The sequence below is a fragment of the Symphalangus syndactylus genome, chromosome 11 (genome assembly GCF_028878055.3).
Source record: "Symphalangus syndactylus isolate Jambi chromosome 11, NHGRI_mSymSyn1-v2.1_pri, whole genome shotgun sequence".
NCBI classification, from domain to species: Eukaryota; Metazoa; Chordata; class Mammalia; order Primates; family Hylobatidae; genus Symphalangus; species Symphalangus syndactylus.
In genome coordinates this window covers 26669573-26696349 of record NC_072433.2, presented here as the reverse complement: position 1 = coordinate 26696349, position 26777 = coordinate 26669573, and the positions used below count along the sequence as shown (strand labels likewise).

Sequence of the window (26777 nt, the reverse complement as noted above, 5' to 3'; positions counted from 1 at the left end):
TTTCATATTTCCTAGTTTTCTCTCTTTCTAGTTTCCCTCTTTTAATTCAGTGTTAACCCACATTTAATTACAGGATCCTTAGCTCCTAGAGGGTAGAGACCTCATTAATTCTGTATAAACCCCTCTGGATACAGCTGTTTTTCACAATACCTTTTATATCAGAGGTACTTGATTATTTGAATTTAGAGGCTACTTAATTTAATGCCTGAAATTTATCTTATGACTTACGAACAGGCTGTGGTTTCTTTCTATTTGGCTGTGGAAAAAGGCATTATTTTGCCTGTTTTGACAGCAGCCATAAATGGCAAGGATATCTATAGTTCTCAAAACTATTCCCAACCTTTCTCCTGCCCCAATTTTCCTCTTCTTATTTGGAACATCTCCTTAATGTATCAGTGAGGTTAATGAAGAATTCATTTTGCTGTTGCCCAGGCTGGAGTGCAGTGGCACGATCTCGGCTCACTGCAACCTCCGCCCCCCAGGTTCAAGTGATTCTCTTGACCCAGCCTCCTGAGTAGCTGGGATTACAGGTGTACACCACCACGCCCAGCTAATTTTTGTATTTTTAGTAGAGACGGAGTTTCACCATGTTTGCCAGGCTGGTCTTGAACTCCTGACCTCAGGTGATCCACCGACCTCCACCTCCCAAAGTGCTGCTGGGATTACAGGTGTGAGTCACCACTCCCAGCCTCATTTTGCATTTAGATGTGAAATAATTTAAGGGCTGTGTTGATCATCTCTCTTTAACTATAAAACTCAGCCTCCTTATTTTATGCCAATTGAGATTTTAACTGTAAAACCCAGTCAGCATTAAATAAAAGTGAACACGGGTAGAAGAATCTGTGGTAGAATCTGATTTATTCTTTTTTTTGAGACTGGATCTTACTCTGTCACCCTGGCTGGAGTGTAGTGGTGCCATCTCGGTTCACTGCAACCTCCACCTCCTGCTTCAGCCTCCTGACTAGCTGGGATTACAGGCGCCTGCCACCACACCTGGCTGGTTTTTGTATTTTTAGTAGAGATGGGTTTCACCATGTTGGCCAGGCTGGTCTCCAACTCCTGGCCTCAAGTGATGTGCCTGCCTCGGTGAGCCACTGCACCCAGCCTTGATTTATTCTTATCAATTCTTTGTTTCTTTTTTTTTTTTTTTTTGAGACGGAGTCTCGCTCTGTCACCCAGGCTAGAGTGCAGTGGCGCCATCTGGGCTCACTGCAAGCTCCGCCTCCTGGGTTCACACCATTCTCCCGCCTCAGCCTCCCGAGTAGCTGGGACTACAGTCACCCACCACCACGCCCAGCTAATTTTGTTTTTGTATTTTTAGTAGAGACAGGGTTTCACCATTTTTTTTTTTTTTTTTTGAGACAGAGTCTCGCTCTGTCGCCCAGGCTAGAGTGCAGTGGCGTGATCTCGGCTCACTGCAAGCTCCGCCTCCTGAGTTCACACAATTCTCCTGCCTCAGCCTCCCGAGTAGCTAGGATTACAGGCGCACACCACCACACCCGGCTAATTTTTTGTATTTTTAGTAGAAGTGGGGTTTCGCTATGTTGGCCAGACTGGTGTTAAACTTCTGACCTCGTGATCCGCCCGTGTTGGCCTCCCAAAGTGCTGGGGTTACAGGCTTGAGCCACCTCACCTGGCCTGTTCTTGCCAATTCTTATGTAGTAAGAATGTTGGAGATGTCTTCAACACTAATAATCAATTAAAGAAAAAATATAAGAAGTATGGTTGCTCTATGGTGAGAAGAGTAAAAACTAATACATATTTCTACTTCTAAAGATTGGTAAAAAGTATGTTGGATTGGCACAAGGTGTGCTATTTTATAATTTATGAAACCTATAAAACATAAGACAACGTGGAAATCTTAAATATAGGCGTCATACTAGTGTAGCATTTTAATGTTTTCATTTTGTTTCTTTTTTTCTTTATTTTCCTATGACAATGTTGACACCATATTAATATTTTGGAACAGACTTTTTCCAACTCTTACGTATATGTAGGTATTTCATTAAAAGAGTTCCATGGTCAGATAAGTTTGGAAAATATTATTCTAGAATGATCTGTGTTTACCACTTCTGTCTCAGAGAGGGATCTTTATGAGATAATGGGCATATAGTGATGCAGGAAATCTCTTCTGAGGTTGGCATCAAGACAGGAGATGAGGTAATACGATCTGCACAGTGTCTTAGCACAGAACTGATTTGGGGTACATTGGAGGTGGAAGGATTTGCTACTAGGTGAGTACTGAAGAAACAAGCCACAGGGATTTTGACACGGGGCATTCATTCATGGGCTGAGTCTTTTCTGCCACTACTCTGCTCTGAGAATTTCATTATCTGAAGCTGAAACAGTTGGCTTTCTTGTTGAGCTTAAAGTTATTTCTCATATCATTCAGCAAATACTTTCATAGCATTTACTTGGTACTGTTTTAAGCACTTTACAAATAATTAATTTGTGAGGAAACTGAGGTACGCTTCAGGTCATACAGCCTGGGCAGTTTCCCTCCCAGAAACTTTTTTTTTTTTTTTTTAACTAGTGTTGGGGGGTTTTTTGTTAAGACTTATGCTCATAGTGCATGGGAAGTTTTTTTTGTTTTTGCGATGGAGTCTCGCCTTGTTGTCCAGGCTGGAGCCCAGTGGTGCGATCTCGGCTGACTGCATGCAACCTCTGCCTCCCAGGTTCAAGTGATTTTCCTGTCTCAGCCTCCCAAGTAGCTGGGATTACAGGCATCTGCCACCATGCCCAGCTAATTTTTTGTATTTTTAGTAGAGACAGGGTTTCACCATGTTGGCCAAGCTGGTCTTGTACTCCTGACATCAGTTGGTCCACCCGCCTCGCCTCCCAAAGGGCTGGGATTAGCAGTGTGAACCACCGCTCCTGGCCTGAAAGATTTTTTAAAATGATGTTGTAATATTGATGTTAGTTCAGTTTCTATGCGTATAAAACATTTACCACATGAAAATGGTACTCCAATTGATTAGGGAAATGCCATCAAAGAGGTTTAGAGATTTAGCATTTAGGTTGACAAGTGTACCGACAGTGCCAGTAATAGAAATAGGAAGTATAATTTTTACCTCTAAAGAATCTAAGCTGTTAGCCATCAGGGGAACTATTGGATAGCTAACTTGGTTGATGGCTTTAAACAAATTGCCCCAAAAGTGAACCTCTTGATTTGAGATGAAGACTCTATGCATGGAAACAAATTATGCTTCAGAACTTAATTAGTAGAATAAACCAAACAAAAAACTTTTTCTAGTTTCAGCAAAGAAGAGTTTACATTTAGATGATGAAAAGTGTATTTTTTCAAAAATGCTTTTACTTCTTTTTTTCTTAATTTCCTTTGGGAAAGGGGTAATGTCTTTTTTGCATGAGGGAAATATAGAGGTAACTTGCTCAAGGGCTACATAAAATGACACTTTATTGAAGTGGTTTTAGATTGTTCATCTGTTGAGCTCTAACATCCAAATCTTTTATAAATATTAGATGAATACTTTTCTCTTTGTTGTAGTCAGATCAAGTTCTCCTAAAGTCAAATGTTAGAAAAGACATATTTTTAAAAATCATCTAGGGTTTTATAGAGTACTGTCACATCCCATGCCAATGTATGGTTTATCAGAGGACAGACAATTCCAAGTGCATTTTTTATGTACTGCCTGCTATGCAGTGTTTCAGCAAGGGAAATCAAGGAAAATTAAAGTGTCTCATTTATACAATTTTAAATTGTGGTGGTCTTTAAAATTCAAAATCTTTAGATTTTCAGTGATTTTTACATTTAAAAATAGAAGTTTTTAAATGCAAAGATGGATGGTGGCTTCTGGTTAGACATTAGCAGTGTGAGATCCTAACATCAGCAAAAAAATGACCTGAAAGAAAGTATTGATTCCATGTCTGATTTTATATTTAAGCAGCCAATGGCAAATGTCCTCAAAATGGAATCAGATGTTTGTAACTTAATACTTAAGAAAAATGATGAGTGTGTGTTTTTTACTTTTAAGTATTCTCTGTGCTGCCTGGCTTAAGACATAAACTGATGTAAAAATAAATGACTGCCTGCATAATTTATGTAATGTCCTGCTCCTGATCCTGTTTGTATTGATTTTTCTAAAAGGCTTTTGTGGCCACAGGAACCAATCTGTCTCTCCAGTTTTTTCCGGCCAGCTGGCAGGGAGAACAACGACAAACACCTAGCCGAGAGTATGTCGACTTAGAAAGAGAAGCAGGCAAGGTAGGAAACGTTTCTTTGCAATTTAAAATACTGTCGGTTGTTTTGTTAGAGATTATCTGGTAATTTACATTTTAATAAAGATCACAGATCTGATTATATCGGCATATGCTCAGATTTGTTTTCATTCCATGTTATAAGGATGTAAAACAATTTTTTTTTTTTTTTTGATGGCGTTTCGCTCTTGTTGCCCAGGCTGGAGTGCAGTGGCGTGATCTCGGTTCACTGCAACCTCCGCCTTCCAGTTTCAAGCGATTCTCCTGCCTCAGCTTCCCGAGTAGCTGGGATTACAGGTACCCGCCACTACATCTGGCTAATTTTTGTATTTTTAGTAGAGATGGGGTTTCAGCATGTTGGCCAGGCTGGCCTCGAACTCCTGACCTTGTGATCCGCCCACCTCTGCCTCCCAAAGTGCTAGGATTACAGGCAGGAGCCACTGTGCCCGGCCAATATAATTTTTTAAAACCACTGTTAAAATTTTATATCACTCCATTCCTAATTTCATGTACATAATATTTGTCATAGAACATTCTAACCCTTAAGGAAAGTAACAGAACAATTTCTTTAAAAGTTTGACAAGATATATTTTGTTTACAAAAATATATGTAAGTATAGTGCTATAAAAATAAAATTAAGAGGAAAACAGAAAAAAGCCCTCTAGATTTAAAAATTAATAGTATTTAGAAATAGCTCATAGGTAACTTTCTAATTCCATTAACAGAGCAAATTTACATTTGAGAAAAACAATGTGGCCGGGCACGGTGGCTCACGCTTGTAATCCCAGCACTTTGGGAGGCCGAGGTGGGTGGATCACGAGGTCAGGAGATCCAGACCACAGTGAAACCCCGTCTCTACTAAAAATACAAAAAAATTAGCCGGGCGTGGTGGCGGGCGCCTGTAGTCCCAGCTACTTGGAGAGGCTGAGGCAGGAGAATGGCGTGAACCCGGGAGGCGGAGCTTGCAGTGAGCCGAGATCACGCCACTGCACTCCAGCCTGGGCGACAGAGCGAGACTCTGTCTCAAAAAAAAAAAAAAAAATGTGAAAACTTTTACTTGGAAATACATTTGTTTTGTTTTGAGAAAAAGTTTCTGGGAACATGTCTTACAGTTTTGATGTTAGAAGTTTAGGTTAAAGATACAAAAATATAGGTAAAATGTTTAAGCTGAGAGCCTTATTTCAGGTCTACGTTAAATGTATTAGGATTTTGATGAAGTTTTTTTTGTTTTGTTTTTTTTTGTGTGTGTGTGTGTTTTTTTTTTTGAGATGGAGTCTCCCTCTGTTGCCCAGGCTGGAGTGCAGTGGCGTGATCTTGGCTCACAGCAACCTCCACCTCCTGGGTTTTAAGCTATTCTCCTGCCTCAGCCTCCTGAGTAGCTGGGATTACAGGTGTGTGCCACCACGCCCGGCTAATTTTTTTGTATTTTTAGTAGAGACGGGGTTTCACCATATTGGTCAGGCTGGTCTTGAACTCCTGACCATGTGATCCACCCGCCTCTGCCTCCCAAAGTGCTGAGATTACAGGAGTGAGCTACTGCACCCCGCCTGGTGAAATTTTAATGAATAGCATCTTGGATTGGTTGATTCTTAATTGAGAAGTCAAGGAGTTGACTTCTAGAAATAAAATTTTTAAAGAAGAAACACTCTTTTAAATATAGTTTTATATTCAAAACACCCTTTTGGATCCAGTTTCATACTCATTTTTTCTGGGTTTGTTTCGCAGTGTGTTTTTGTACCTGTTTCTATCAACTTACTAAATTAATTTTCTAAGTGTCATCATGAATAGCATAAGCTGCCACATTTATGTAAAATGTGAGAAATGTCTAAATATTCCTTTGAGAAAATTAAAAGATTTTTGTATTAAGAAAAAGATTTTTAATCTTGTGTGTATATATGTATATATGTGTGTGTATATATGTATATATGTGTATGTATATATGTGTGTATATATGTATATATGTGTATGTATATGCATATATATGTATATATAAAATGAATGTTTTCTCCAATTCTATAGAATTAGATTTGATCTTTTGTGCATGACAAAACAATCTTTGGATTGGAAAAGGGAAAATAGATTATAAGATTTTAAAAAATGAGTAATAAGCAAGCAGTTTGCTTTCCTGTGTATTAGCTTGTTTGCTTGGAAAATTAAAAGTGAATGTCCAGATTTTACTATTTGGTAATTCTTACACAGTATATAAGGAAGAATTTGAGAAGTCCTTGTAGGATTATTGTTTTTTTTGTGCTCCTGGTGCGTGTATGTGTGACTAAAGAAATTTTTTTTTTCTTGTTTGAATACTTCCTTAAAGTTTGTTTAACGTGGTAGCTCAGATACTAAAGACATAAACCAAAAAAAAAATTTGTTTTCTGTCAGCTTTAGCCCAAAATTATTTTAAGACTTCAAGAGCAACATCTCAGTGTTACTGAAGTCTTCCAGTATTTAATAACTAGTAAATGGGTTGTTAACTCTACCAGAAGTTAAGTTTGCTTGAATTAATTTAATGATACTGCTTCACTAGTGTGAAGACCACATTATCCTTGGACTTAAACCATTGAGATGTTTTTAGTTATATGACCAAAAATAACAAAAATGTGAGATGGTTTATTCTAGTACAGTCATGTGTCAGTGGCAGGGATATGGTCTGGTAAATGTGTTGCTGGGTGATTTTCATCATTGTGTATATATAGAGGGTACTTACACAGACCTAGATGGTATAGCCTACTGCACACTTAGGCTATCTGGTATAGGTCTGTTGCTCCTAGGCTACAAACTTGTACTGTACAGCATGTTACCGTACTGAATACTATAGTCAACTGTAGCACAAGGGTAAGTATTTGTGTATCTTGATGTATCTAAACATAGAAAAGATATGGTAAAAAAAAAAAAAAAAAGAAAAGATATGGTAAAAATACAATATTAAAAAAAAAATGGTATACCTGTATAGGGCACTTACTTTGAATGGAGCTTGCAGGACTGGAAGTTGCTCTGGGTCAGTCAGTTGAGTAAGTGGTGAATGAATGTGATTCTGTAGATTATATAAACATAGTACGCTTAGGCCACACTAAATCTATAAAAATTAAGCAATTGCACTGCAATGTTAAAATGGCTATGGTGTCACTAGGCAATAGGAATTTTTCAGATTCATTATAATCTTACAGGACCACTGTCATATATGTGATCCATTTTAGGCTGAAACGTTAAAGCAATGCATGAATGTATTAAAAAGATATGTTTTTAATTCTATTAGGAAGAGTGATAGAACTGATGCAGGCTGTCAGGAAATGTACCTTTTATTAATACTGGTTTTAGAAGTTTTTTTTTCTGTGAAGGGACAAATGTAAATGTTTTCAGTTTTGCGGGCTTTCAGTCTCTGTCACAACTACTCATCTCTGTAACTACTTAACTCTGCTGTTGTGGTGTGAAAGGGACCCTAGACAATATGTAAACAATTGAGTGTGGCTGTGTTCCATAAATGGTGACACTAGTAGAAATCAGTATCTTTCCCTCAGATGTAAATCTATAAATGTTTATGCATAGGTCATGTATTTTTCAAATAGAATTTTGCCAACATCTGTACTACTTCTGTACTACTTTTTTTCTAGAAGAAAAAAAAGCATTTTAAGGCAAAAACTCCTACTGTACTGTTCCATGCCACTGTAATAAAATTATCCAGTGAATTTAGAGAAAAGGCATTGCCCTGTGTTTTCTCATCCGTGGAGCTCAGACTGTGGGGTCTCGAATTTCTTTTCTCTTTTTATGGTCTGTTTTATTATAACCATTAGGTTTTGTTTCTGTCCCCACAGGACTAGGACTGGAAGCAAAGAAAATTGAAAGAACTTCTCCAAATGTTAATTATTTGCCTCTGTTCCTTATATTGGATTCCTTCTTCCATATTCTCAACTGAGTTACCTCCTGAAGCAGCTTAGTTCTCGTCCCGTTCATATGCAGTTTTGAGGAACTGTAGTTGTAAAGGCTTTAGAGTTAGGCAAAATTGAGTTAAGTTCTGGCTTCTGCATTTACTACGATGTAACTTTGGGCATGTTGTTTAATCATTATAATCCTCAGTTGTAAAATGAGATTAATGGGTACTTCCCAGGGTTGCTGTTGAGGGTAACTGAAATAGTGTATGTAAAGCGTTTTGACCACTACTGTACTTGTCACAGTTATCAAAGAATTTATTCATTCAGAAGGTCTTTGTTGAACACCTGTTATGTGTACTGAGCATTGTCCTAGGTGTTTGAGATACAATCAGTGAACAGAGATCTTCCTTAATAGACAATATACATAATAAGTTACGTAATAGCTTACAGAGTGACAATAGCTTTGGGAAAAAGGAAAGGTATTATAGGATAAGGATGATCAATGACCAGGAAGTTTGCAGTTTCAGATTGAGTGGTCTGGGTAAGGAAGATCATACCTGAACCAAGACACACAGGAGGTTAGGGAATGATGAGCCCTACAGGGGTTGGGAGTGGAGGAGAGATGTTCCAGACAAAGGAAACAGCCATTATAAAGGGCCCCAGAGTGGCACCCTGTTTTTGATCAACAGCAAGCAGGCCATTGTGGCTGGAGTAGACTGTGAAAGAAGTTGTAGTAGATGAAATCAGAAATAACAATGAGCCAGTTCATGTGACCATGGTAGGCCATTGTAACCACATGGGATTTTTATTCTGAGTGAGATGGGGAATAGTTTTGAGTGTTTAGTTTGCTTATTTTTTAGGGACAGGGTCTTGGTATGTTGCCCAGGGTGACTCAAACTCCTGGACTCAAGTTATGCTCTCGGTCAACTTCCGAAGTAGCTGGGAGTAAAGGCATGCTCCTGCACCTGGCTCAGGCTTTTGAGCAGATGAATGATATGATCTACGTTAGGTTTTGACAGACATGCTAGCTGCTAGGTTAATAATAGGTTATAGGGGGCAAAAGTGAAGCAGGCTATTGCAGTAATCTTGGTGAGAGACCAGGGTGGTAGCAGTAGAGGTAGTGAGAAATGGTCATATCCTGGATGTATTTTGAGATAGAGCCAACAGGATTTGCGTATGGATTGGATATGGTGTGTGAGAAAGAGAAGAATTAAGAATGACTCTAACTTAGGCTGAAGCAGGAGAATTGCTTGAACCTGGGAAGGGGAGGTTGCAGTGAGCTGAGATCGTGCCACTGCACTCCAGCCTGGGCAACAAGAGTGAAACTCCATCTCAAAAAAAAAAGAATGACTCCAACTTTTTGGCTAGAGAAACTGGGACTATGGGGTTACTGTCATCGGGATGGGAAAACTGGCTGGAACAATTTTGAGCAGCAGGTTAGGTCAGTTTAGCGCATGTGAGGTTGTGGTGGGAGCTTGTTATTGCAGCTTGTTTCTTTATTTTTTATTTATTTATTTATTTATTTATTTTTTTAAGAGAGAGGGTCTCACTCTGTCACCCAGGCTGGAGTGCAGTGGTGCAATCATAGCTCACTGTAACCTCAAACCTCAAACTCCTAGGCTCAAGAGATCCTCCTGCCTTTTTTTTATCCCCAAGAAAACAAGGTCTTATTCTGTTGCCAGGCTGGAGTACAGTGGCGCCGTCATGGCTCACTGCAGCCTCAATGTCCCAGGCTCAGGTGATCTTCCCACCTCAGCCTCCTGAGTAGCTGGGACCACAGCATCTCACCTATAACCCCAGCACCACCATGCCTGAAGTTATTTTTGTATTTTTTGTGGAGATGGGGTTCTATTATATTGCCTAGGTTGGTCTCGAACTCCTGACCTCAAGTGATCCTCCTGCCTTGGCCTCCCAAAGTGCTGGGATTACAGGCATGAGCCACCACGCCCAGGCTTTTTAAAAAATCATTTGTTTCTAAGTGTTTCATTATTTTTTCTGCCTCAGTCTCTTGACTGAGTAGGACAACAGGTATTTGCCACCACATCTGGCTAATGTTTAAATTTTTTTGTAGAGAAAAAAATTTTGCTCAGGCTGGCCTCTAACTCCTGGCCTTAAGCAATCTTCCCACCTTGGCCTCCCAAAGTACTGGGATTACAGGCATGGGACACTGCATCCAGCCTGAGTTTTAACAAATGTATGCACCCGTGTAGATGCTACCACAGTGAAGATATATTTCAGTCACCCCGCAAAGGTTTCCTTGTGCCCCTTTGCAGGAACCTGGGACTGACTGGACTGGGTGGTTCTGCCTCAGTGTCTCTCATGAGGTTGCAGTCAAGCTTTTGCCTGGGGCTGTGCAGTCTCTGAAGACTTGACTAGAACTGAAGGATCTGCCTGTTGGTAGGTGGCTTCACTTGCTAGTCATGCCTCTTCATAGAGATAAAAAGAGTGAAGCCACCATGCCTTTTATTTATTTATTTATTTTTTTGAGACGGAGTCTTGCTCTGTCATCCAGGCTGGAGTGCAGTGGTATAATCTCAGCTCACTACAACCTCTGCCTGCCGGGTTCAGGCAATTCTCCTTCCTCAGCCTCCCAAGTAGCTGGGATTACAGGCACATGCCACCACATGTGGCTAATTTTTGTATTTTTAGTAGAGACGGGGTTTCACCGTGTTGGCCAGGCTGGTCTCAAACTCCTAACGTCAGGTGATCTGCCCGCCTCAGCCTCCCAAAATGCTGGGATTACAGATGTGAGCCACTGCGCCCGGCCCACCATGCCTTTTATGATCCATTCTTCAAGTCACTTTCATACCTTTTATGATCTATTATTTGAGTCACTTGTTGCTTAGCCTGTTCATTAGAAGCTGGTCACTAAGTCTAGCCCACATTCAACAGGGAGGGAGGGATTACACAGGGATATGAATACCAGGAGGCTGGGATCATTGAGGCCGTCTTGGAGGCCAGCTATAATAATACTCACTTAAATTTAGTGAACTCAGAAAAAATTAGAATCCTAATAGAGCGGAAACAAAAAGCTCTATATTGTCTATTATTTGAAATACAGTTTTATGATTTAAGAAAATGGGCTCATAGAAATCAGTCCTTTTATTCCTTCTGTTGCTTATGTGGCTGTAGAATATTTTCAAATCAAGAGCTTCCATAAGGAAGGTCTGTTAACGGGTGACTGATTATAAGTATATACCTTACATATGACCAAGTCAGAGCACAGAATTTTTTTTTTTTTTTTTTTTTTTTTTTTGAGACGGAGTCTCGTTCTGTCGCCCAGGCTGGAGTGCAGTGGCGCAATCTCGGCTCACTGCAAGCTCAGCTTCCCGGGTTCACGCCATTCTCCTGCCTCAGCCTCTCTGAGTAGCTGGGACTACAGGCGCCCGCCACTACTCCTGGCTAATTTTTTTTTGTATTTTTAGTAGAGACGGGGTTTCACAGTTGTTTCACCGTGGTCTCGATCTCCTGACCTCGTGATCCGCCCGCCTCGGCCTCCCAAAGTGCTGGGATTACAAGCATGAGCTACTGCGCCTGGCTAGAGCACAGAATTTTATAATCTATCCTTCAAATATATTTGAAACTTTTATACCCAGGTACCTGGTGAGCTGTCTATATTGGCTCTTAATAAGGATCTTTCTCAGAAATGATTTAAATTAATACAGTATAGTAGAAAGAGCTCTAGATTTGAGTCTAGACAATCATAACTATTTTCCTTAACATGTAAATGAGGATCAGAATGTCTGCCCTATTCATGTGCCTCATGTGAGAATTAAATGTAGTACCAGAATATGTGAAAATGCCTTTTAAATTGTAAACCCCTATCCACAGTTAGGCTATTTGTTGGTTCTGTAGGGTGAGATTATAGCTAACTGATTGATAAGAGTGTTTGTGCTACAGCGTGCCTTAGGTAAGCTTCATGTCAGGTAGTTGAACAATGTTGGAACACTACATCTTTCCCAGGTGTTACATCCTGGTGTGTTGCACTGGCAGCCAAAATGTTCTTAATTCTTTAAACTAATTTGGCTGTCAAAAGACAAGGGAAAAGCAACTAATCAGAATTTAAATCATTCTTAAGTTAAAATTGTATAGACCAGGCAACTCCAATTCCTTTGATCTTTCTTCTTAAGACTTATTTCCAATTACTTTTATTTCAAATAAATGCAAGTGATTATGGTTGACCATAATTATTAGTCTTGAGTGGTCAGATTGATGGTTTTTACATGTATTTGTGTCTCATAAAGCTTCATTGGGATTTTGAAATAATGATTGGATGTACTTTGCGATCCCAGTTTATGACTTTAAAGATAAGGGGTATGAAAATCATTTCATAAAAGGAAAAAAATGAACTTTACAGTGCTACTGTTCATTTTTTTCTGTGGAAATTGTGTATGCTATCTAGTTTTTACCACGGTGACCTCAGAAAAAGAGAGGTTAAACTTTTTTATGGTTGTTACATTCTTGTTTATAGCTTATGATTTTAATTGATAGTCAAATACATTCATATCAGACATCGAGAAGTATTTTTTAAGTATATGTCATTAGAGTAGCTACTTTTAAAAATTTTGATAAGTTGTATTTTTTTTCTTTCTGGACTTTATACTTAAAAGTCTTATAATTTATTTTTATGAGCATAAAATAAAGCAAAATCTAACAAGATTGGATTTAATGAGTGAGGACAGAATTTTATTTTAAATGGCCTTTTGTAATAAAGGTCTATGACTCTGTTTCTTCTGGAACCATTTACGGACTTGCCTGCAGGATCTTTGTCCCAAAATAAATATTGTGTTTGTTTATATACCATCCACAATTTGGCAGAGTTTACAGGACTTCTTGATGTTAGCTTTGAGAAATCCCTATTTAAGCTCAAGAAGTTCCTTTTCTATAGATAGCCCAGTCATTTCAAATAAAAGATCTGTATGGTAAAGCTTTGGAGTGTGATTTTCTTCAAGAGAAATTGAGACAACTTTACAAATACCTTGTTACATCTGGATTTTAAGTATTTCAGTTCAACCTAAATATGAATTGACAGCACTTAGTTATTGAGTTTAGTGTATTGAAATCTGGTTTTTAAAAATATGTTTTAGATATACTGTAATTAATAACTGAATCATAAAATTTAGAACTGGTAGCTGCGAGCTTAGATATATATATATTTTTTTTTTACACCTTTGTATCTGGAAAAGCATTTGTATTTTTAAAGAAAAGTTTTTATTTTAGTTATTTTTCAATCTAAGAGAGGAAGTCGACTTTCTGAAAAAATTAAAATGTTTTGACTAGGTGGGGTGGCTCATGCCTGTAATCCCAGCACTTTGGGAGGCCGAGGCAGGTGGATCACCTGAGGTCAGGAGTTCGAGACCAGCCTGGCCAACGTGATGAAACCACACCTCTACTAAAAGTACCAAAAATTAGCCAGGTATGCTGGCATGTGCCTGTAATCCCAGCTACTCGGGAGACTGAGGCAGGAGAATTGCTTGAACCCAGGAGGCAGAGGTTGCAGTGGGCTGAGATTGCACCACAACACTCCAACCCAGGCAACAGAGCAAGACTCTGTCTGAAAAAAAAAAAAAAAAAAATTAAAATGTTTTAAAATTAGTATGTCATAGTACCTTCCAGTTAGAGTACATGAATCTGCATATATGGTAAATGCACCTCTGAAGCACTTGAAGATTGTGAAGTCCCGTTTTCCCTTCTTTTGGATTGCATTATTTCCATTTTAGTGTAAAGGTGAAATTCTGATTCATGACCTTTCCTGAATTACATATTCCAAGTGAGGAAAGGCAGAAATAATATGTCTGAGAAGAGCATCCTTCACTCTTCCCCTTCTTCCTTCTACTTTCTACATTTTTTTTTTTTTTTGAGATGGTGTCTTGCTCTGTCGTCCAGGCTGGAGTGCAGTGGGCGTAATCTTGGCTCACTGCAACCTCTGCCTCCCGGGTTCAAGCGATTCTCCTGCCTCAGCCTCCCAAGTAGCTGGGATTACAGGCATCCGCCACCACGTCTGGCTAATTTTTGTGTTTTTATTGGAGATGGGATTTCACCATTTTGGCCAGGGTGGTCTCAAACTCCTGACCTCAGGTGATCCGCCTGTCTTGGCTTCCCAAAGTGCTAGGATTGTAGGTGCTCTGAGCCACTGTGCCTGGCCTGATTTTTTTTTTTTTTTTGAAACTAGATCTCTTTCTCTGTCACCCAGGCTGGAGTGCAGTGGTGTGATCTTGGCTTTTTGCAGCCTCTGCCTCCTGGGCTCAAGTGATCCTCCCACCTCAGCCTCCCAAGTAGCTGGAACCACAGGCATGCGCCACCATGCCCAAATAATTTTTTTGTAGGTACGGGGGTGTCACCATGTTGCGCAGGCCGGTCTCAAACTCCTGGACTCATGCAATCCTCTCGCCTTGGCCTCTCAAAGTGCTGGGATTACAGGCATGTTGTACCTTTCATGCGTGTCCGTGTGAAGAGACCTCCAAACAGGCTTTGTGTGAGCGATAAAGCTTTTAATCACCTGGGTGCGGGCGGGCTGAGTCCGAAAAGAGAGTCAGCAAAGGGTGGTGGATTATCATTAGTTCTTACAGGTTTGGGGATAGGCGGTGGAGTTAGGAGCAATGTTTTGGGGGGCAGGGGGTGGATTTCTCAAAGTACATTCTCAAGGATAGGGAGAATTACAAAGAACCTTCTTAAGGGTGGGGGAGATTACAAAGTACATTGATCAGTTAGGGTGGGGCAGGAACAAATCACAGTGGTGGAATGTCATCAGTTAAGGCTGTTTTTACTTCTTTTGTGGATTTTCAGTTACTTCAGGCCATCTGGATGTATACGTGCAAGTCACAGGGGATGCGATGGCTTGGCTTGGGCTCAGGGGCCTGACAGTACCCATCATTTTTTTTTAAGGGTTAATTCAAATGCTGCCAGGATAAAGACTATTGAAATGTTGTTGACTGAAGATGTTAATTTCTTTGTAGCACTGCTATGCCCTAGTTTTACTGTTTCCCATTTTCACTTGTAGTTTTTCAGTCAGCATTATTAAGGTATAATTTACATATAGTAAAGTTCACCTATTTTAAGTGTACAAGTCTGTGACAACTGTGTGTTCAGTAGTATAACCACCACCAAAGTTCACCATTGCTTCAGAAAGTTCCCTTATGCCCCCTTGCAGGTAGTGTTCTAATTGATGCAGACATACATGCACTGATACTTTTGTGATCCTCATCTTACAGGGAAGAGAAAACATTTGTCATTTCTTTTTAACAGCATAAAAATGCTGTTTACCTTCAGTGCAGAGACTTTGTTTCTTCAATATTATTCTTTGATACTTAGTTTTCTACAGAGGATTGGAAGCTACAGACAAGCTAAAGTATAATAGTGATATGGTAGACTTTAATTATTGTTCCTATTTTTATGAAAGTATACAATGTGAACAGTTGGAAATTATCTATTATAAGCTTTTCAGTTTAAGCTGGACCTCCTCAAATTGATGTGTATTTAGGAACTCAGAATTTTAAATAACATTTGAAGGGCCGGGCGCAGTAGCTCATGCCTGTAATCCCAGCACTTTGGGAGGCCAAGGCGGGCAGATCACAAGGTCAGGAGTTCAAGACCAGCTTGGCCAACATAGTGAAACCCCGTCTCTACTAAAAAAAAAGGAATACATTAGCCAGCCATGGTGGTGGGCGCCTGTAGTCCCAGCTACTTGGGAAGCTGAGGCAGGCGAATCGCTTGAACCCTGGCAGGGCGGAGGTTGCAGTGAGCTGAGATCATGCCACTGCACTCTAGCCTGGGCAACACAGCAAGACTCTGTCTCAAAAAATAAATAAATAAATAAATACCATTTGAAATGTGCTTCAGTGCCGTGTGTGGATACTATTAAAAAAATAAAACGTGCCTCTTGGCAGTACTGCCGTGCTTTCAGGACTCTAATGCAGGCTGTACCTAAGAAGGAAAGGGCTGAGTCTGGGGATGGTTGGCAGGTTGTTTTTGTGGATGAAGAAACCTTTTACCCATGTATGCAGTCAGTACTGAGCCTTTTTGTGTTTTAAAACTTCAGATGTAAAGGCAGGTTAATCTTCAGATGAAAACAAAAGGATGGCCTAGAAACTTGTGACTTTGACATTTACATTAGAAGAATTTAGATGTTTTCAAATAAACAAATCTTCTGCCCATATCATAGATGTTCTAAGTTTGTTCCATATAATAACAATGATAGTTTCTAATAATCGTGTGGCCCTTTTTGCAGAACAGTGTTCTAAGTAATGAGCCCTTTGGGAGAGCCCTCTAAATTTTTTTTTTAGGATATTGTTTATTCACACCAGCTTTTTAGTCCTGAGTTTCCATCCATCCCTTTGCTATTCAGAACATTTCTTGGCCATTTTTTACTGGGCCAGGTGCCGTGGCTCACGCCTGTGGTCCCAGTGCTTTGGGAGGCCAGGGTGGGTGGATCACCTGGGGTTAGGAGTTCAAGACTAGCATGGCCAGCATGGTGAAGCCCCGTCTCTACTAAGAATGCAAAAATTGGCTGGGCGTGGTGGCGGGTGCCTGTGGTCCCAGCTGCTCCGGAGGCTAAGGCAGGAGAATCACTTGAACCTGGGAGGCAGAGGGTGCAGTGAGCCGAGATCGCGCCACTGCACCCCAGCCTGGGAAATGAACAAAATTCCATCTCAAAAAATAAAATAAAATAAAAATGCAGAAATTGGTCAGGCGTGGTGTCGCATGCCTCTGGTTCCAGCTACTTGAGAGGCTGGGGCGGGAGAGTTGCTTGGGCCCGGGAGGCAAAGGTTGCAGTGAGCAAAGATGGCACCACGGCACACCAGCCTGGGTGACAGAGCAAGGCTCCATCTCCAAACAAATAAGAAAAAAAAACCCTAAAAGATTTTTTATTTTCCTTAAATGTATTGGCCAAGGTTAAAATATCCATCCTGAATATTTTGTATGAAAACATTGGATATGAAGAAAAAAAGAAAGGCAGTTGACCAGGGGAGAGAATTAAGGTCTTTGGTTCTTCCTAACACATCTTCTCAATGAGACTATACTTACTTTTTTAAAAGCTATTTATAAAATATTAAAATAAGATATTACATAAAGTTAAAAATTGAAACGAAAGTCAGCTTCTTAAGCAAGGCTGCTCACAGCTATAATTCACAACTGAATGGTGTTTTTTGTTTGTTTGAGACACAGTCTCGCTCTGTCGCCGAGGCTGGAGTGCAGTGGCGCGATCTCAGCTCACTGCAAGCTCTGCCTCCCGGGTTCATGCCATTCTCCTGCCTCAGCCTCCTAAGTAGCTGGGACTACAGGAGCCCGCCACCACGCCTGGCTAATTTTTTTGTATTTTTTTAGTAGAGACGGGGTTTCACTGTGTTAGCCAGGATGGTCTCGATCTCCTGACCTTGTGATCCGCCTGCCTCGGCCTCCCAAAGTGTTGGGATTACAGGCGTGAGCCACCGCATCTAGCCTTTTTTTTTTTTTTTCCGAGATGGAGTTTCACTGTTGTTGTCCAGACTGGAATGCAATGGAGCGATCTCGGCTCACCACGACCTCCCCCTCCCGTGTTCATGCAGTTCGCTACCTCAGCCTCCCGACTAGCTGGGATTACAGGCATGTGCCACCATGCTTGGCTAATTTTTTGTATTTTTAGTAGAGACAGGGTTTCTCCATGTTGGTCAGGCTAGTCTTGAACTCCTGATCTCAGGTGATATGCCCACCTCGGCCTCATAAAGTGCTGGGATTACAGGTGTGAGCCACCGGGCCTGGCCACTGAGTGGTTTTTAATATATTCACAACCATCACCATTATCTAATTTGTGAATATTTCAGAACTCTGAACCATTTTATTTATTTTTTATTTATTTACTTATTTTGAGACAGAGTCTGTTGTCTGCCAGGCTGGAGTGCAGTGGTGCTATCTGGGCACACTGCAACCTCCACCTCCCGGATTCAAGCTATTCTCCTGCCTCAGCCTCCTGAGTAGCTGGGATTATAGGAGCCCGCCACCACACCTGGCTGATTTTCGTACTTTTAGTAGAGACGGTTTCACCATGTTGGCCAGGCTGGTCTCGAACTCCTGACCTCAGGTGATCTGCCCACCTTGGCCTCCCAAAGTGCTGGTATTACACGCATGAACCACCACGCCCGGCCCCATTCTGTTTACTTTTGAGACAGACTGTCGCCCAAGCTGGAATGCAGTGGCACAACCGTGGCTCACTGCAGCTTCAACCTCCCAGGCTCAAGCGATTCTTCTACCTCACTGGGACTGTAGGCACATGCCACCGCACTAGCTGTTGTTTTTGTTTTGTTTTACTTTTTGTAGAGACGGGGGTCTCACTATGTTGCTTAGGGTGGTCTCGAACTCCTGGCTGGGTTCAAGTGATCCTTCCACTTTGGCCTCCCATGAACCATTTTAAATGCTTTTTGAGAACTGCAAAGCAGTTTTTATGGTGATCGCTGCCACCAGACACTGTGCTAAATGGTTTATGTTATCACTAATTCTCTTAATACTGCACTGTATAGAAGTGTTTAATTTTAGAACATATCTGGTGATAGCTTGATTTTACAGCTGAGGAAACAGAGGCCAGAGAGGCTAAGTTAACCTTCAAAAGTCATGTTACCTGTTTCCTGGTAGAGCCAGGACCCAGACCCACTTATTTTTTACCCCTAAGTCTGTTCTTTGCATACTACACTACTGCTAATAAGTAATAGGTAAGTTGATGCAAACTCCACATACCACCTTCCGAAGCCTTATTTAAAGTTATTTTGGTCCACCAAGTTACTCTACTGATATATATATCATATATGTATCATATATGTCATATATAAATTATATGTGATATATATAATATATGTGATATATATAATTTATCACATAATTTACATACAATATAGATCACATAAATTATATATAATATATAAATATATAATACATAAGTATTAATATATACAGCATTATGTTCTAAGACACACACACACACACACACACATATATATATATAATGTTCTAAGACTCTCAGGGATTCCTGTACTGTTGATAGTACCAAATCCTATATATGTGCTGTTTTTTTCCTATATAGATACACATATATACATCTATGATAAAGTTTAATTTATAAATTAGGCACAGTAAGAGATTAACAACCATGACTAATAATAAAGTAGAACATGGCCGGGCAAGGCTGCTCACAGCTATAATCCCAGTGTTTTGGGAGACCAAGGCAGAAGGATTGCTTGAGTCTAGGAGTTTGAGACCAGCCTGGGCAATATGAGACCCTGTCTGTACAAAAAAGTTTAAAAATTAGCCGGGTATGGTGGCATGCACCTGTAGTCCTAGCTATTTGGGAGGCTGAGGTGGGAGAATTGCTTGAACCTAGGAGTTTGATCCTGTAGTGAACTATGATTGAGCCATGACACTCTAGCCTGGGCATAGAGCAAAACCCTGTCTCCAAAAAACTAAGTTTAAAAAAATAAAGTGGAACACTAATAACAATACACTATAATAAATGTAAAATTAAGGTTATTTGAACATAAGCACTGCCATACTGCAGCAGGATGGCTACTAAGTAATGGACACATTCCTTATAAAGCATGGATGTGCTGGACAAAGAGATGATTCACCTCTCTGGAGAGAAGGAGTGCAATTTAAAGCTTATGAATTGTTTATTTCTGGAGTTTTTCATACAATATTTTTTGACCGTGATTGACTGTGAGTAACTGAAATCATGGAGAGCAAAACTGCGGCTAAGCGGGGACTACTGTACTTGATGCATTTTTCTTTTAAGAATTCTGCTAAGTCATTTTTCATTTGTTAGATGTGTCTTACAAAGAACAGATAAAAACATGTACATTTTAGGAATAATAATAAAAGGAACATAGGTATATTAGGACTGATGTTCAGTATGGTAGCTATTATACAATCCACATGTGGCTATTGAACACTTGTAATGTCGCTAGTGTGAATTCACATGTGATGTGTGTGAAAAAAACACAAACCAGATTTTGAAACCTGGTGTGAAAAACAAAAATAATGTAATATATTGCTATATATATGGATCCAAAATACATATCCAAAATAATGTAATATGTTGCTATATATATATATATATATATATATGTACACACACACACACATACATACATATATGGATCTAGTTTTATACTCATTATTTTTTCCTGGGTTTGTTTTGCAGTGTGTTTTTGTACCTGTTTCTATCAACTTACTAAATTAGTTTTCTAAGTGTCATCATGAATAGCATAACCTGCCACGTTTATGTAAAACGTGAGAAATGTCTAAATGTCCAACATATGTAGGTAAAATATTTAAGCTGAGAGCCTTATTTCAAGTCTACGTTAAATGTATTATATGATTTTGGTGATTTTTTTTTTTTTTTTTGAGATGGAGTCTCGCTCTGTTGCCCAGGCTGGAGTGCAGTGGCGTGATCTTGGCTCACTGCAACCTCCACCTCCTGGGTTTTAAGCTATTCTCCTGCCTCAGCCTCCTGAGTAGCTGGGATTACAGGCATATACACACACACACACACATACACACACACACACACACACATGCATACATATATATAGCAATAGGAATATATATGTATAGCAATAGGAATATATATATATTTTTTGAGACAAGTTCTGGCTGTGTCACCCAAGCTGGAGTGCTATGACACGATCTCAGCTCTCTGCAACCTCTGTCTCCCAGGCTCAAGCCCTCCTCCCATGTTGTCCAGGTTGGTCTCAAACTTGTGAGCTCAAGTGATCCACCTGCCTCAGCCTCCCAAAGTGCTGGGATTGCAGGCGTGAGCTACTGTGCCTGACCCAAGATATTGCTTGCTTGATACCATGTTGAAAATTTTAGATGTTTTGAGTTAAGTAACATTATTAAGATTAATTTCACCTCTTTTTACTTTTTAAAAAATACCTACTGGGCTGAGTGCAGTTGCTCATACCTGGTAATCCCAGCACTTTGGGAGGCCAAGGTGGGAAGATTGCATGAAGCCAGGAGTCCGAGACCAGCCTGGTCAACATAGTGAGACCCCGTCATTACAAAATAAAAACATTTTTTAAGTGACTGGGCATAGTGGGGTGTATCTGTAGTCCTAGCTCCTGGAGAGGCTGAAGTGGGAGGTTTGCTTGAGCCCAGGAGTTCAAGGCTGTAGTGAGCTGTGGTGGTGCCACTGCAATCCAACCTGGGGGAAGGAGGGAGACCCTGTCTCTTAAAAAAAAAAAAAAATGCCTGCTAGACAATTTATAGTTACATATGTGGCTTGCATTTGTGATTCACATTATATATTTCTATTGAACAGTACTGCCTCCACAGTTGGCCAGGTATGGTGGCTCACACCTATAATTGCAGCACTTTGAGAGGCTAAGGAGGGAGGATTGCTTGAGCCCAGGAGTTACAGACCAGCCTGGGCAACAAAGTGAGACCCCATCTCTACAAAAAAATAAAATAATTAGCCAGGTGTCGTGATACAGGCCTGTAGTCCCAGCTACTTGGGAGGCTGAGGCAGGAGGATCCCTTGAGTCCTGGAAATCAAGGCTGCAGTGAGCTGTGTTCATACCACAGAGCAAGATGCTATCTCAAAAAAAAAAAAAGAAAAAAGAAAACTTTACAGTTCTTTTTTTTTTTTTTTTTTTTTGAGACGGAGTGTCGCTCTGTCGCCCAGGCTGGAGTGCAGTGGCGCAATCTCGGCTCACTGCAAGCTCCGCCTCCCGGGTTCACGCCATTCTCCTGCCTCAGCCTCTCCAAGTAGCTGGGACTACAGGCGCCTGCCACCACACCCGGCTAATTTTTTTGTATTTTTAGTAGAGACGGGGTTTCACCATGGTCTCGATCTCCTGACCTCGTGATCCACCCGCCTCCCAAAGTGCTGGGATTACAAGCGTGAGCCACCACGCCCGGCCTACAGTTCTTTTCCTCAACCCGTCTCCCCCTACAAAATAATCACTATCCTGATTGATGTATTTGTTCCCTTAGTTTTCTTTGTCATTTTATTTCCTGTGCATATGTCTCTAAATAATGCATTGTTCAGTTTTAAAAAAATGAAAATATGAAGCACACACTTCAGGGCAGTGTAAACAAAGGACTCTAATGTCACTTTTTTTTTTTTTTTTTTGTGAGAGGAGTCTTGCTCTGTCACCCAGGTTGGAGTGCAGTGGCGCGATCTTGGCTCACTGCAAGCTCCGCCTCCCGGGTTCACGCCATTCTCCTTCCTCAGCCTCCCGAGTAGCTGGGACTACAGGCACCCGCCACCACCACACCCAGCTAATTTTTTGTATTTTTAGTAGAGACAGGGTTTCACCGTGTTAGCCAGGCTGGTCTCCATCTCCTGACCTTGTCATCCACCCTCCTCGGCCTCCCAAAGTGCTGGGATTACAGGCGTGAACCACCGCACCCGGCCTTCTAATGTCACTTTCAGATGCAGCTCCTAGAAGATGAGCTGAACAGAATCTTAGAGTCAAGTCTGGATTCAGCTTCCCTGTGAATTTTTAGAGCCTCCCTGGGGAAGCTTGTGAGCACAGTCATGAGTGGATTATGGGAAACCTAGGGCTCACACTGGAGTTAGGGCATCTGGCACACTGTGAAACCATTGCTCACCGTGTGCCAGAGATCTGGAGGAATATAGTCAGAGGGAGTCAGCTGCTCTGGTATTTTCTGCTTCTAGGCTCACCATGACCTACCTTTTTTTTTTTTTTTTTTTTTTTTGAGACGGAGTCTCGCTCTTTCGCCCAGGCCAGACTGCAGTGGCACTATCTCGGTCTCGGCTCACTGCAAGCTCTGCCTCCTGGGTTCACGCCATTTTCCTGCCTCAGCCTCCCGAGCAGCTGGGACTACAGGCGCCCGCCACCGCGCCCGGCTAATTTTTTGTATTTTTAGTAGAGACGGGGTTTCACCATGTTAGCCAGGATGGTCTCGATCTCCTGACCTCGTGATCCGCCCGCCTCAGCCTCCCAAAGTGCTGGGATTACAAGCGTGAGCCACCGCACCCGGCCAACCTATCTTCTTTTATCCTTTTTTTTTTTTTTTTTTTTTAATTCTTTTGTCAAAATTGATGTCTCATTCCAGAGCTACCTTCTTTTCACAGGAGTAAGTCAAAGCACATCACCTTTGTCAGCTCAAATGAGTGTCCTTAGCTGGTCCCAGCAGTGGGAATGGCTTATATATGAGCATTTTGCCCTCAGGATCTTGGTGATGACCATCCTCAGAACATCCATCTCTTCAGTCTAGACTGATTGTCCTCTATATCCAGTGCACTGCTTTCATACTGGCTTCTGTGTTCATCCTCTGCTGTGAAGGGCTTCTTTTTTTGTTTTTTTGTTTTTGTTTCTTTTTCGGTTTTTCTGTCTGTTTCTTGGTTTATGGTCTCTTCGTGGATAACAGAGTTCTTGCATGTTTGAAGTGTCTTTATTCTACCATACTTTATTGTAAATTTGTCTTGTTCTAGAGCTTGAGGTTAGAGATTATTTTCATTAAGAAGGCCTTGTTTCATTGTCTTGGTTTAAATGTTGCAGTTGAAAATCTCTGAAGTCATTCTGTTTCCTGATCTGTTTGTGACCAATTTCCCCCGTCTTTGGAAGTTTGTAAAATCTTTGTCTCCATGTTTTGGTATTTATCTATGATGTAACCTAGTGTCGGTCCACAGTCATTCCTTGTGCAGGGTACTTGCCAGCCCTTTACAGTATGGCAGCTGTGTCCTTCGTAAGGAAATTTTCTTATATTAATTGATGACTTCCTTCCTTATATTTTTTCTATTCTTTTCTGGAACACCTACTATTTGGATGTTAGACCCACAGAAATAATCCTGTTACCTTATTTTCTTACTGTCTCTTTTGTCTTTTTGGTCTGCCTTCCAGAAGATTTCCTCTACTTTATCTTCAAAGTCTTATATTGGGTCTTAATTTCTACTATCATATTTCAATAGAGCTTTTTGTTTGTCTGTTTCGAGACGGAGTCTTGCTCTGTCACCCAGGCTGGAGTGCAGTGGCGCGATCTCGGCTCACTGCAAGCTCTGCCTCCCGCGTTCACGCCATTCTCCTGCCTCAGCCTCCCAAGCGTAGCTGGGACTAAAGGTGCCCACCACCACGCCCGGCTAATTTTTTGTTTTTTTTTTTTTTTTTTTTTTTTTAGTAGAGACAGTGTTTCACCGAGAGCTCTTTTTTGTGTGTGCTACAAATGTTCCTTTTTTGTTAGTATCCTCTTCTTGTTTATTGGGTGCATTTTATCTGAGAATCTAGCTGGTAGATTTTTACCACTTTACATCACTTCAGAGGAAATGGGGGCTACAACTGAAGTGTGAAAGTCAGAATTTATCTTGGCTCAGCTTTTCATTTAAGAAAAGAGAAATACAGTGAAACCAAATTAAAATAATTATGTGGAGAGCATATTGGTGACAAGTTAATACATTTTTATGACTTCGGAATGTCTAATTCTTGACAAAAGTCTGAGTTTAGTATCCATTTATTGAATATGTATTTATATGTGTATACACACACAGTCTATTAAATCTATTGAATTCCAGACACTTTTTTTTTTTTTTTTTGAGACAGAGTCGCACTCTGTCGCCCAGGCTGGAGTGCAGTGGTGCATCTCGGCTCACTGCAAGCTCTGCCTCCCGGGTTCACGCTATTTTCCTGCCTCAGCCTACTGAGTAGGTGCCTGCCACCACGCCCGACTGATTTTTTTGTATTTTTTTAGTAGAGATGGGGTTTCACCATGTTAGCCAGGATGGTCTTGATCTTCTGACCTCGTGATCCGTCTGCCTTGGCCTCTCAGAGTGCTGGGATTACAGGTGTGAGCCACCGCACCCGGCCTCCAGACACTTTCTTTAGTTTTTCATTTTATGATTTCTCTTTTGAACTGTAAGAAGATCAGTACATTACATTAAATCACTATAGAAGAAGCTATTTTTACACATACACGCAACCCAGTTATGATTCAGAGGCAAACAAGATTGAATGACTGTAGAGATTATCTGGCAGTTGAGCAGCTGACTGTCCATTTATGAACAGGGAGGTATATGCGGCTAAAGGAGGATGAGTCAGAACCAAGTATCTTCTAAAGGAATCTGTTGAATAGACTACAGAAATGATTACAGCAAACGACAGGGTGCATACTTCTTCAGTGGAATATCTTGTTTTCTTGGTTGCCTATGGCCATCCCAGTATTACTGTTGGCTGATTTGTTGGTCTGTGGGTAGGAACAACTCTTCATTGTCAGGGAAAAAACAGCATCTCTCCTTTGGAAAGAAATTACTGTCAGTGTTGCTGTGATGTTCTCTATGTTTTATAAGTTTTCTGTATATTGACTTGTCTAATTTTTATCATCACCTATGAAGGAGTATTATTTAGCCCAATTTTTTTATATGTAAGAAATCTTTGCCCCAGACACATTTAATAGAGCTAGAATTTAAACTCACATTTTTTTTTATTCCAAAGCACATTTTGTTTTCACTCTTCCCATGCTGTCTTGAGGTTAGCATAGTGGATAATATTTTCTTTCTTTTAAAAATAAATACATGGCCGAGCACAGTGGCTCACACCTGTAATCCCAGCACTTTGGGAGGCCGAAGTGGGAGGATCACCTGAGGTCAGGAATTCAAGACCAGCCTGGCCAACATGGTGAATCCCATCTTTACTAAAAATACAAAAATTAGCTGGGTGTGGTGGTGGGTGCCTGTAGTCCCAGCTGCTCAGGAGGATGAACCAGGAGAATCACTTGAACCTGAGAGGCACAGGTTCCAGTGAGCCAAGGTTGCACCACTGCACTCCAGCCTGGACGACAGAGCAAGACTCCGTCTCAAAAAAAAAACCCAAAACATATATAGCTAGGTATGGTGGCTCACGCCTATAATCTCTGCATTTTGGGAGGCCAAGGTGGGAGGATTGCTTGAGTCCAGGAGTTCAAGACCAGCCTGGACAACATAGTGAGACCACTGTCCCTACAAAAAATTTAAAAATTAGCTGGCATGGTAGCATGCAACTGTAGTCCCAGCTACTTGAGAGGCAGCAAGTTGAGGTTGCAGTGAGCCACGATTGCACCATGACATTCCAGCCTGGGTGGGTGACAGAGTGAAATACAATGCAGTGCAATGCAATACACATGGGCATATTTGTGAATCACTGTGAAAGCACTGTGAGTATTGAGTTTGAGTTTACAAAGAAATTGTAGTGGATGAATTTGCAGGTACAGAATCCACAAAGAATGAGGATCATTGGTAGCCATTTGCAAACTTACACAGAGTAGCAAAAAAATGAGTAACATTCAGAGCATGTTCCCAGTTGAGGTAGAACAAAAGTGGTGCGCTGCCTTCTTCTTGTCTCAGCTTTCATACTGTAAATATGTGTCTTTTTCGAGGTCTATTCATTTTGTGCTTTTTGTTGGTGATTTCACTGTTTAAAATGGCCCACAAGCATAATGTTAAAGTGCTGTCTAGTATTCCTTAAATGCAAGACGGCTGTAATGTGCCTTATGGAGAAAATGTATATGTTAGATAAGTTCCCTTCAGTCATGAGTTACAGTGCTGTCGGCCGTTGAGTTCAGTGTTAGTGAATCAGCAATATATATTGAAGACGATGTCTGAACAGAAGCATACATAAAACAAGATTATGTCTTGATCAGTTGAGGAAGATGTTAGGCTAGAAGGAACCTACCTCTGCATTTCCCCTAGGTACAGTGGTTTAGTGTTCACTAATTCAGTGTTCATGTAGATTTGATAGA

General features: G+C 40.8%; 1 protein-coding gene across 12 annotated transcripts in view; it reads left to right on the top strand.

Moving 5' to 3' along the window:
- CBFB (core-binding factor subunit beta) overlaps positions 1-26777 on the top strand; it is a 76517-nt gene that overhangs the window by 3368 nt on the left and 46372 nt on the right. For 9 of the 12 annotated variants that reach the window (XM_055297982.2, XM_055297980.2, XM_055297984.2 and 6 more), the window contains one exon: positions 4106-4222. The exons of 2 other annotated variants lie outside the window; for them this stretch is intronic. In XM_055297982.2, the coding sequence (XP_055153957.1) occupies positions 4106-4222 (117 nt within the window). Of the gene's footprint in view, positions 1-4105; positions 4223-8024; positions 13411-26777 lie in introns of those variants that run through there. One more of the 12 variants, XM_063611797.1, reaches the window with a different exon arrangement.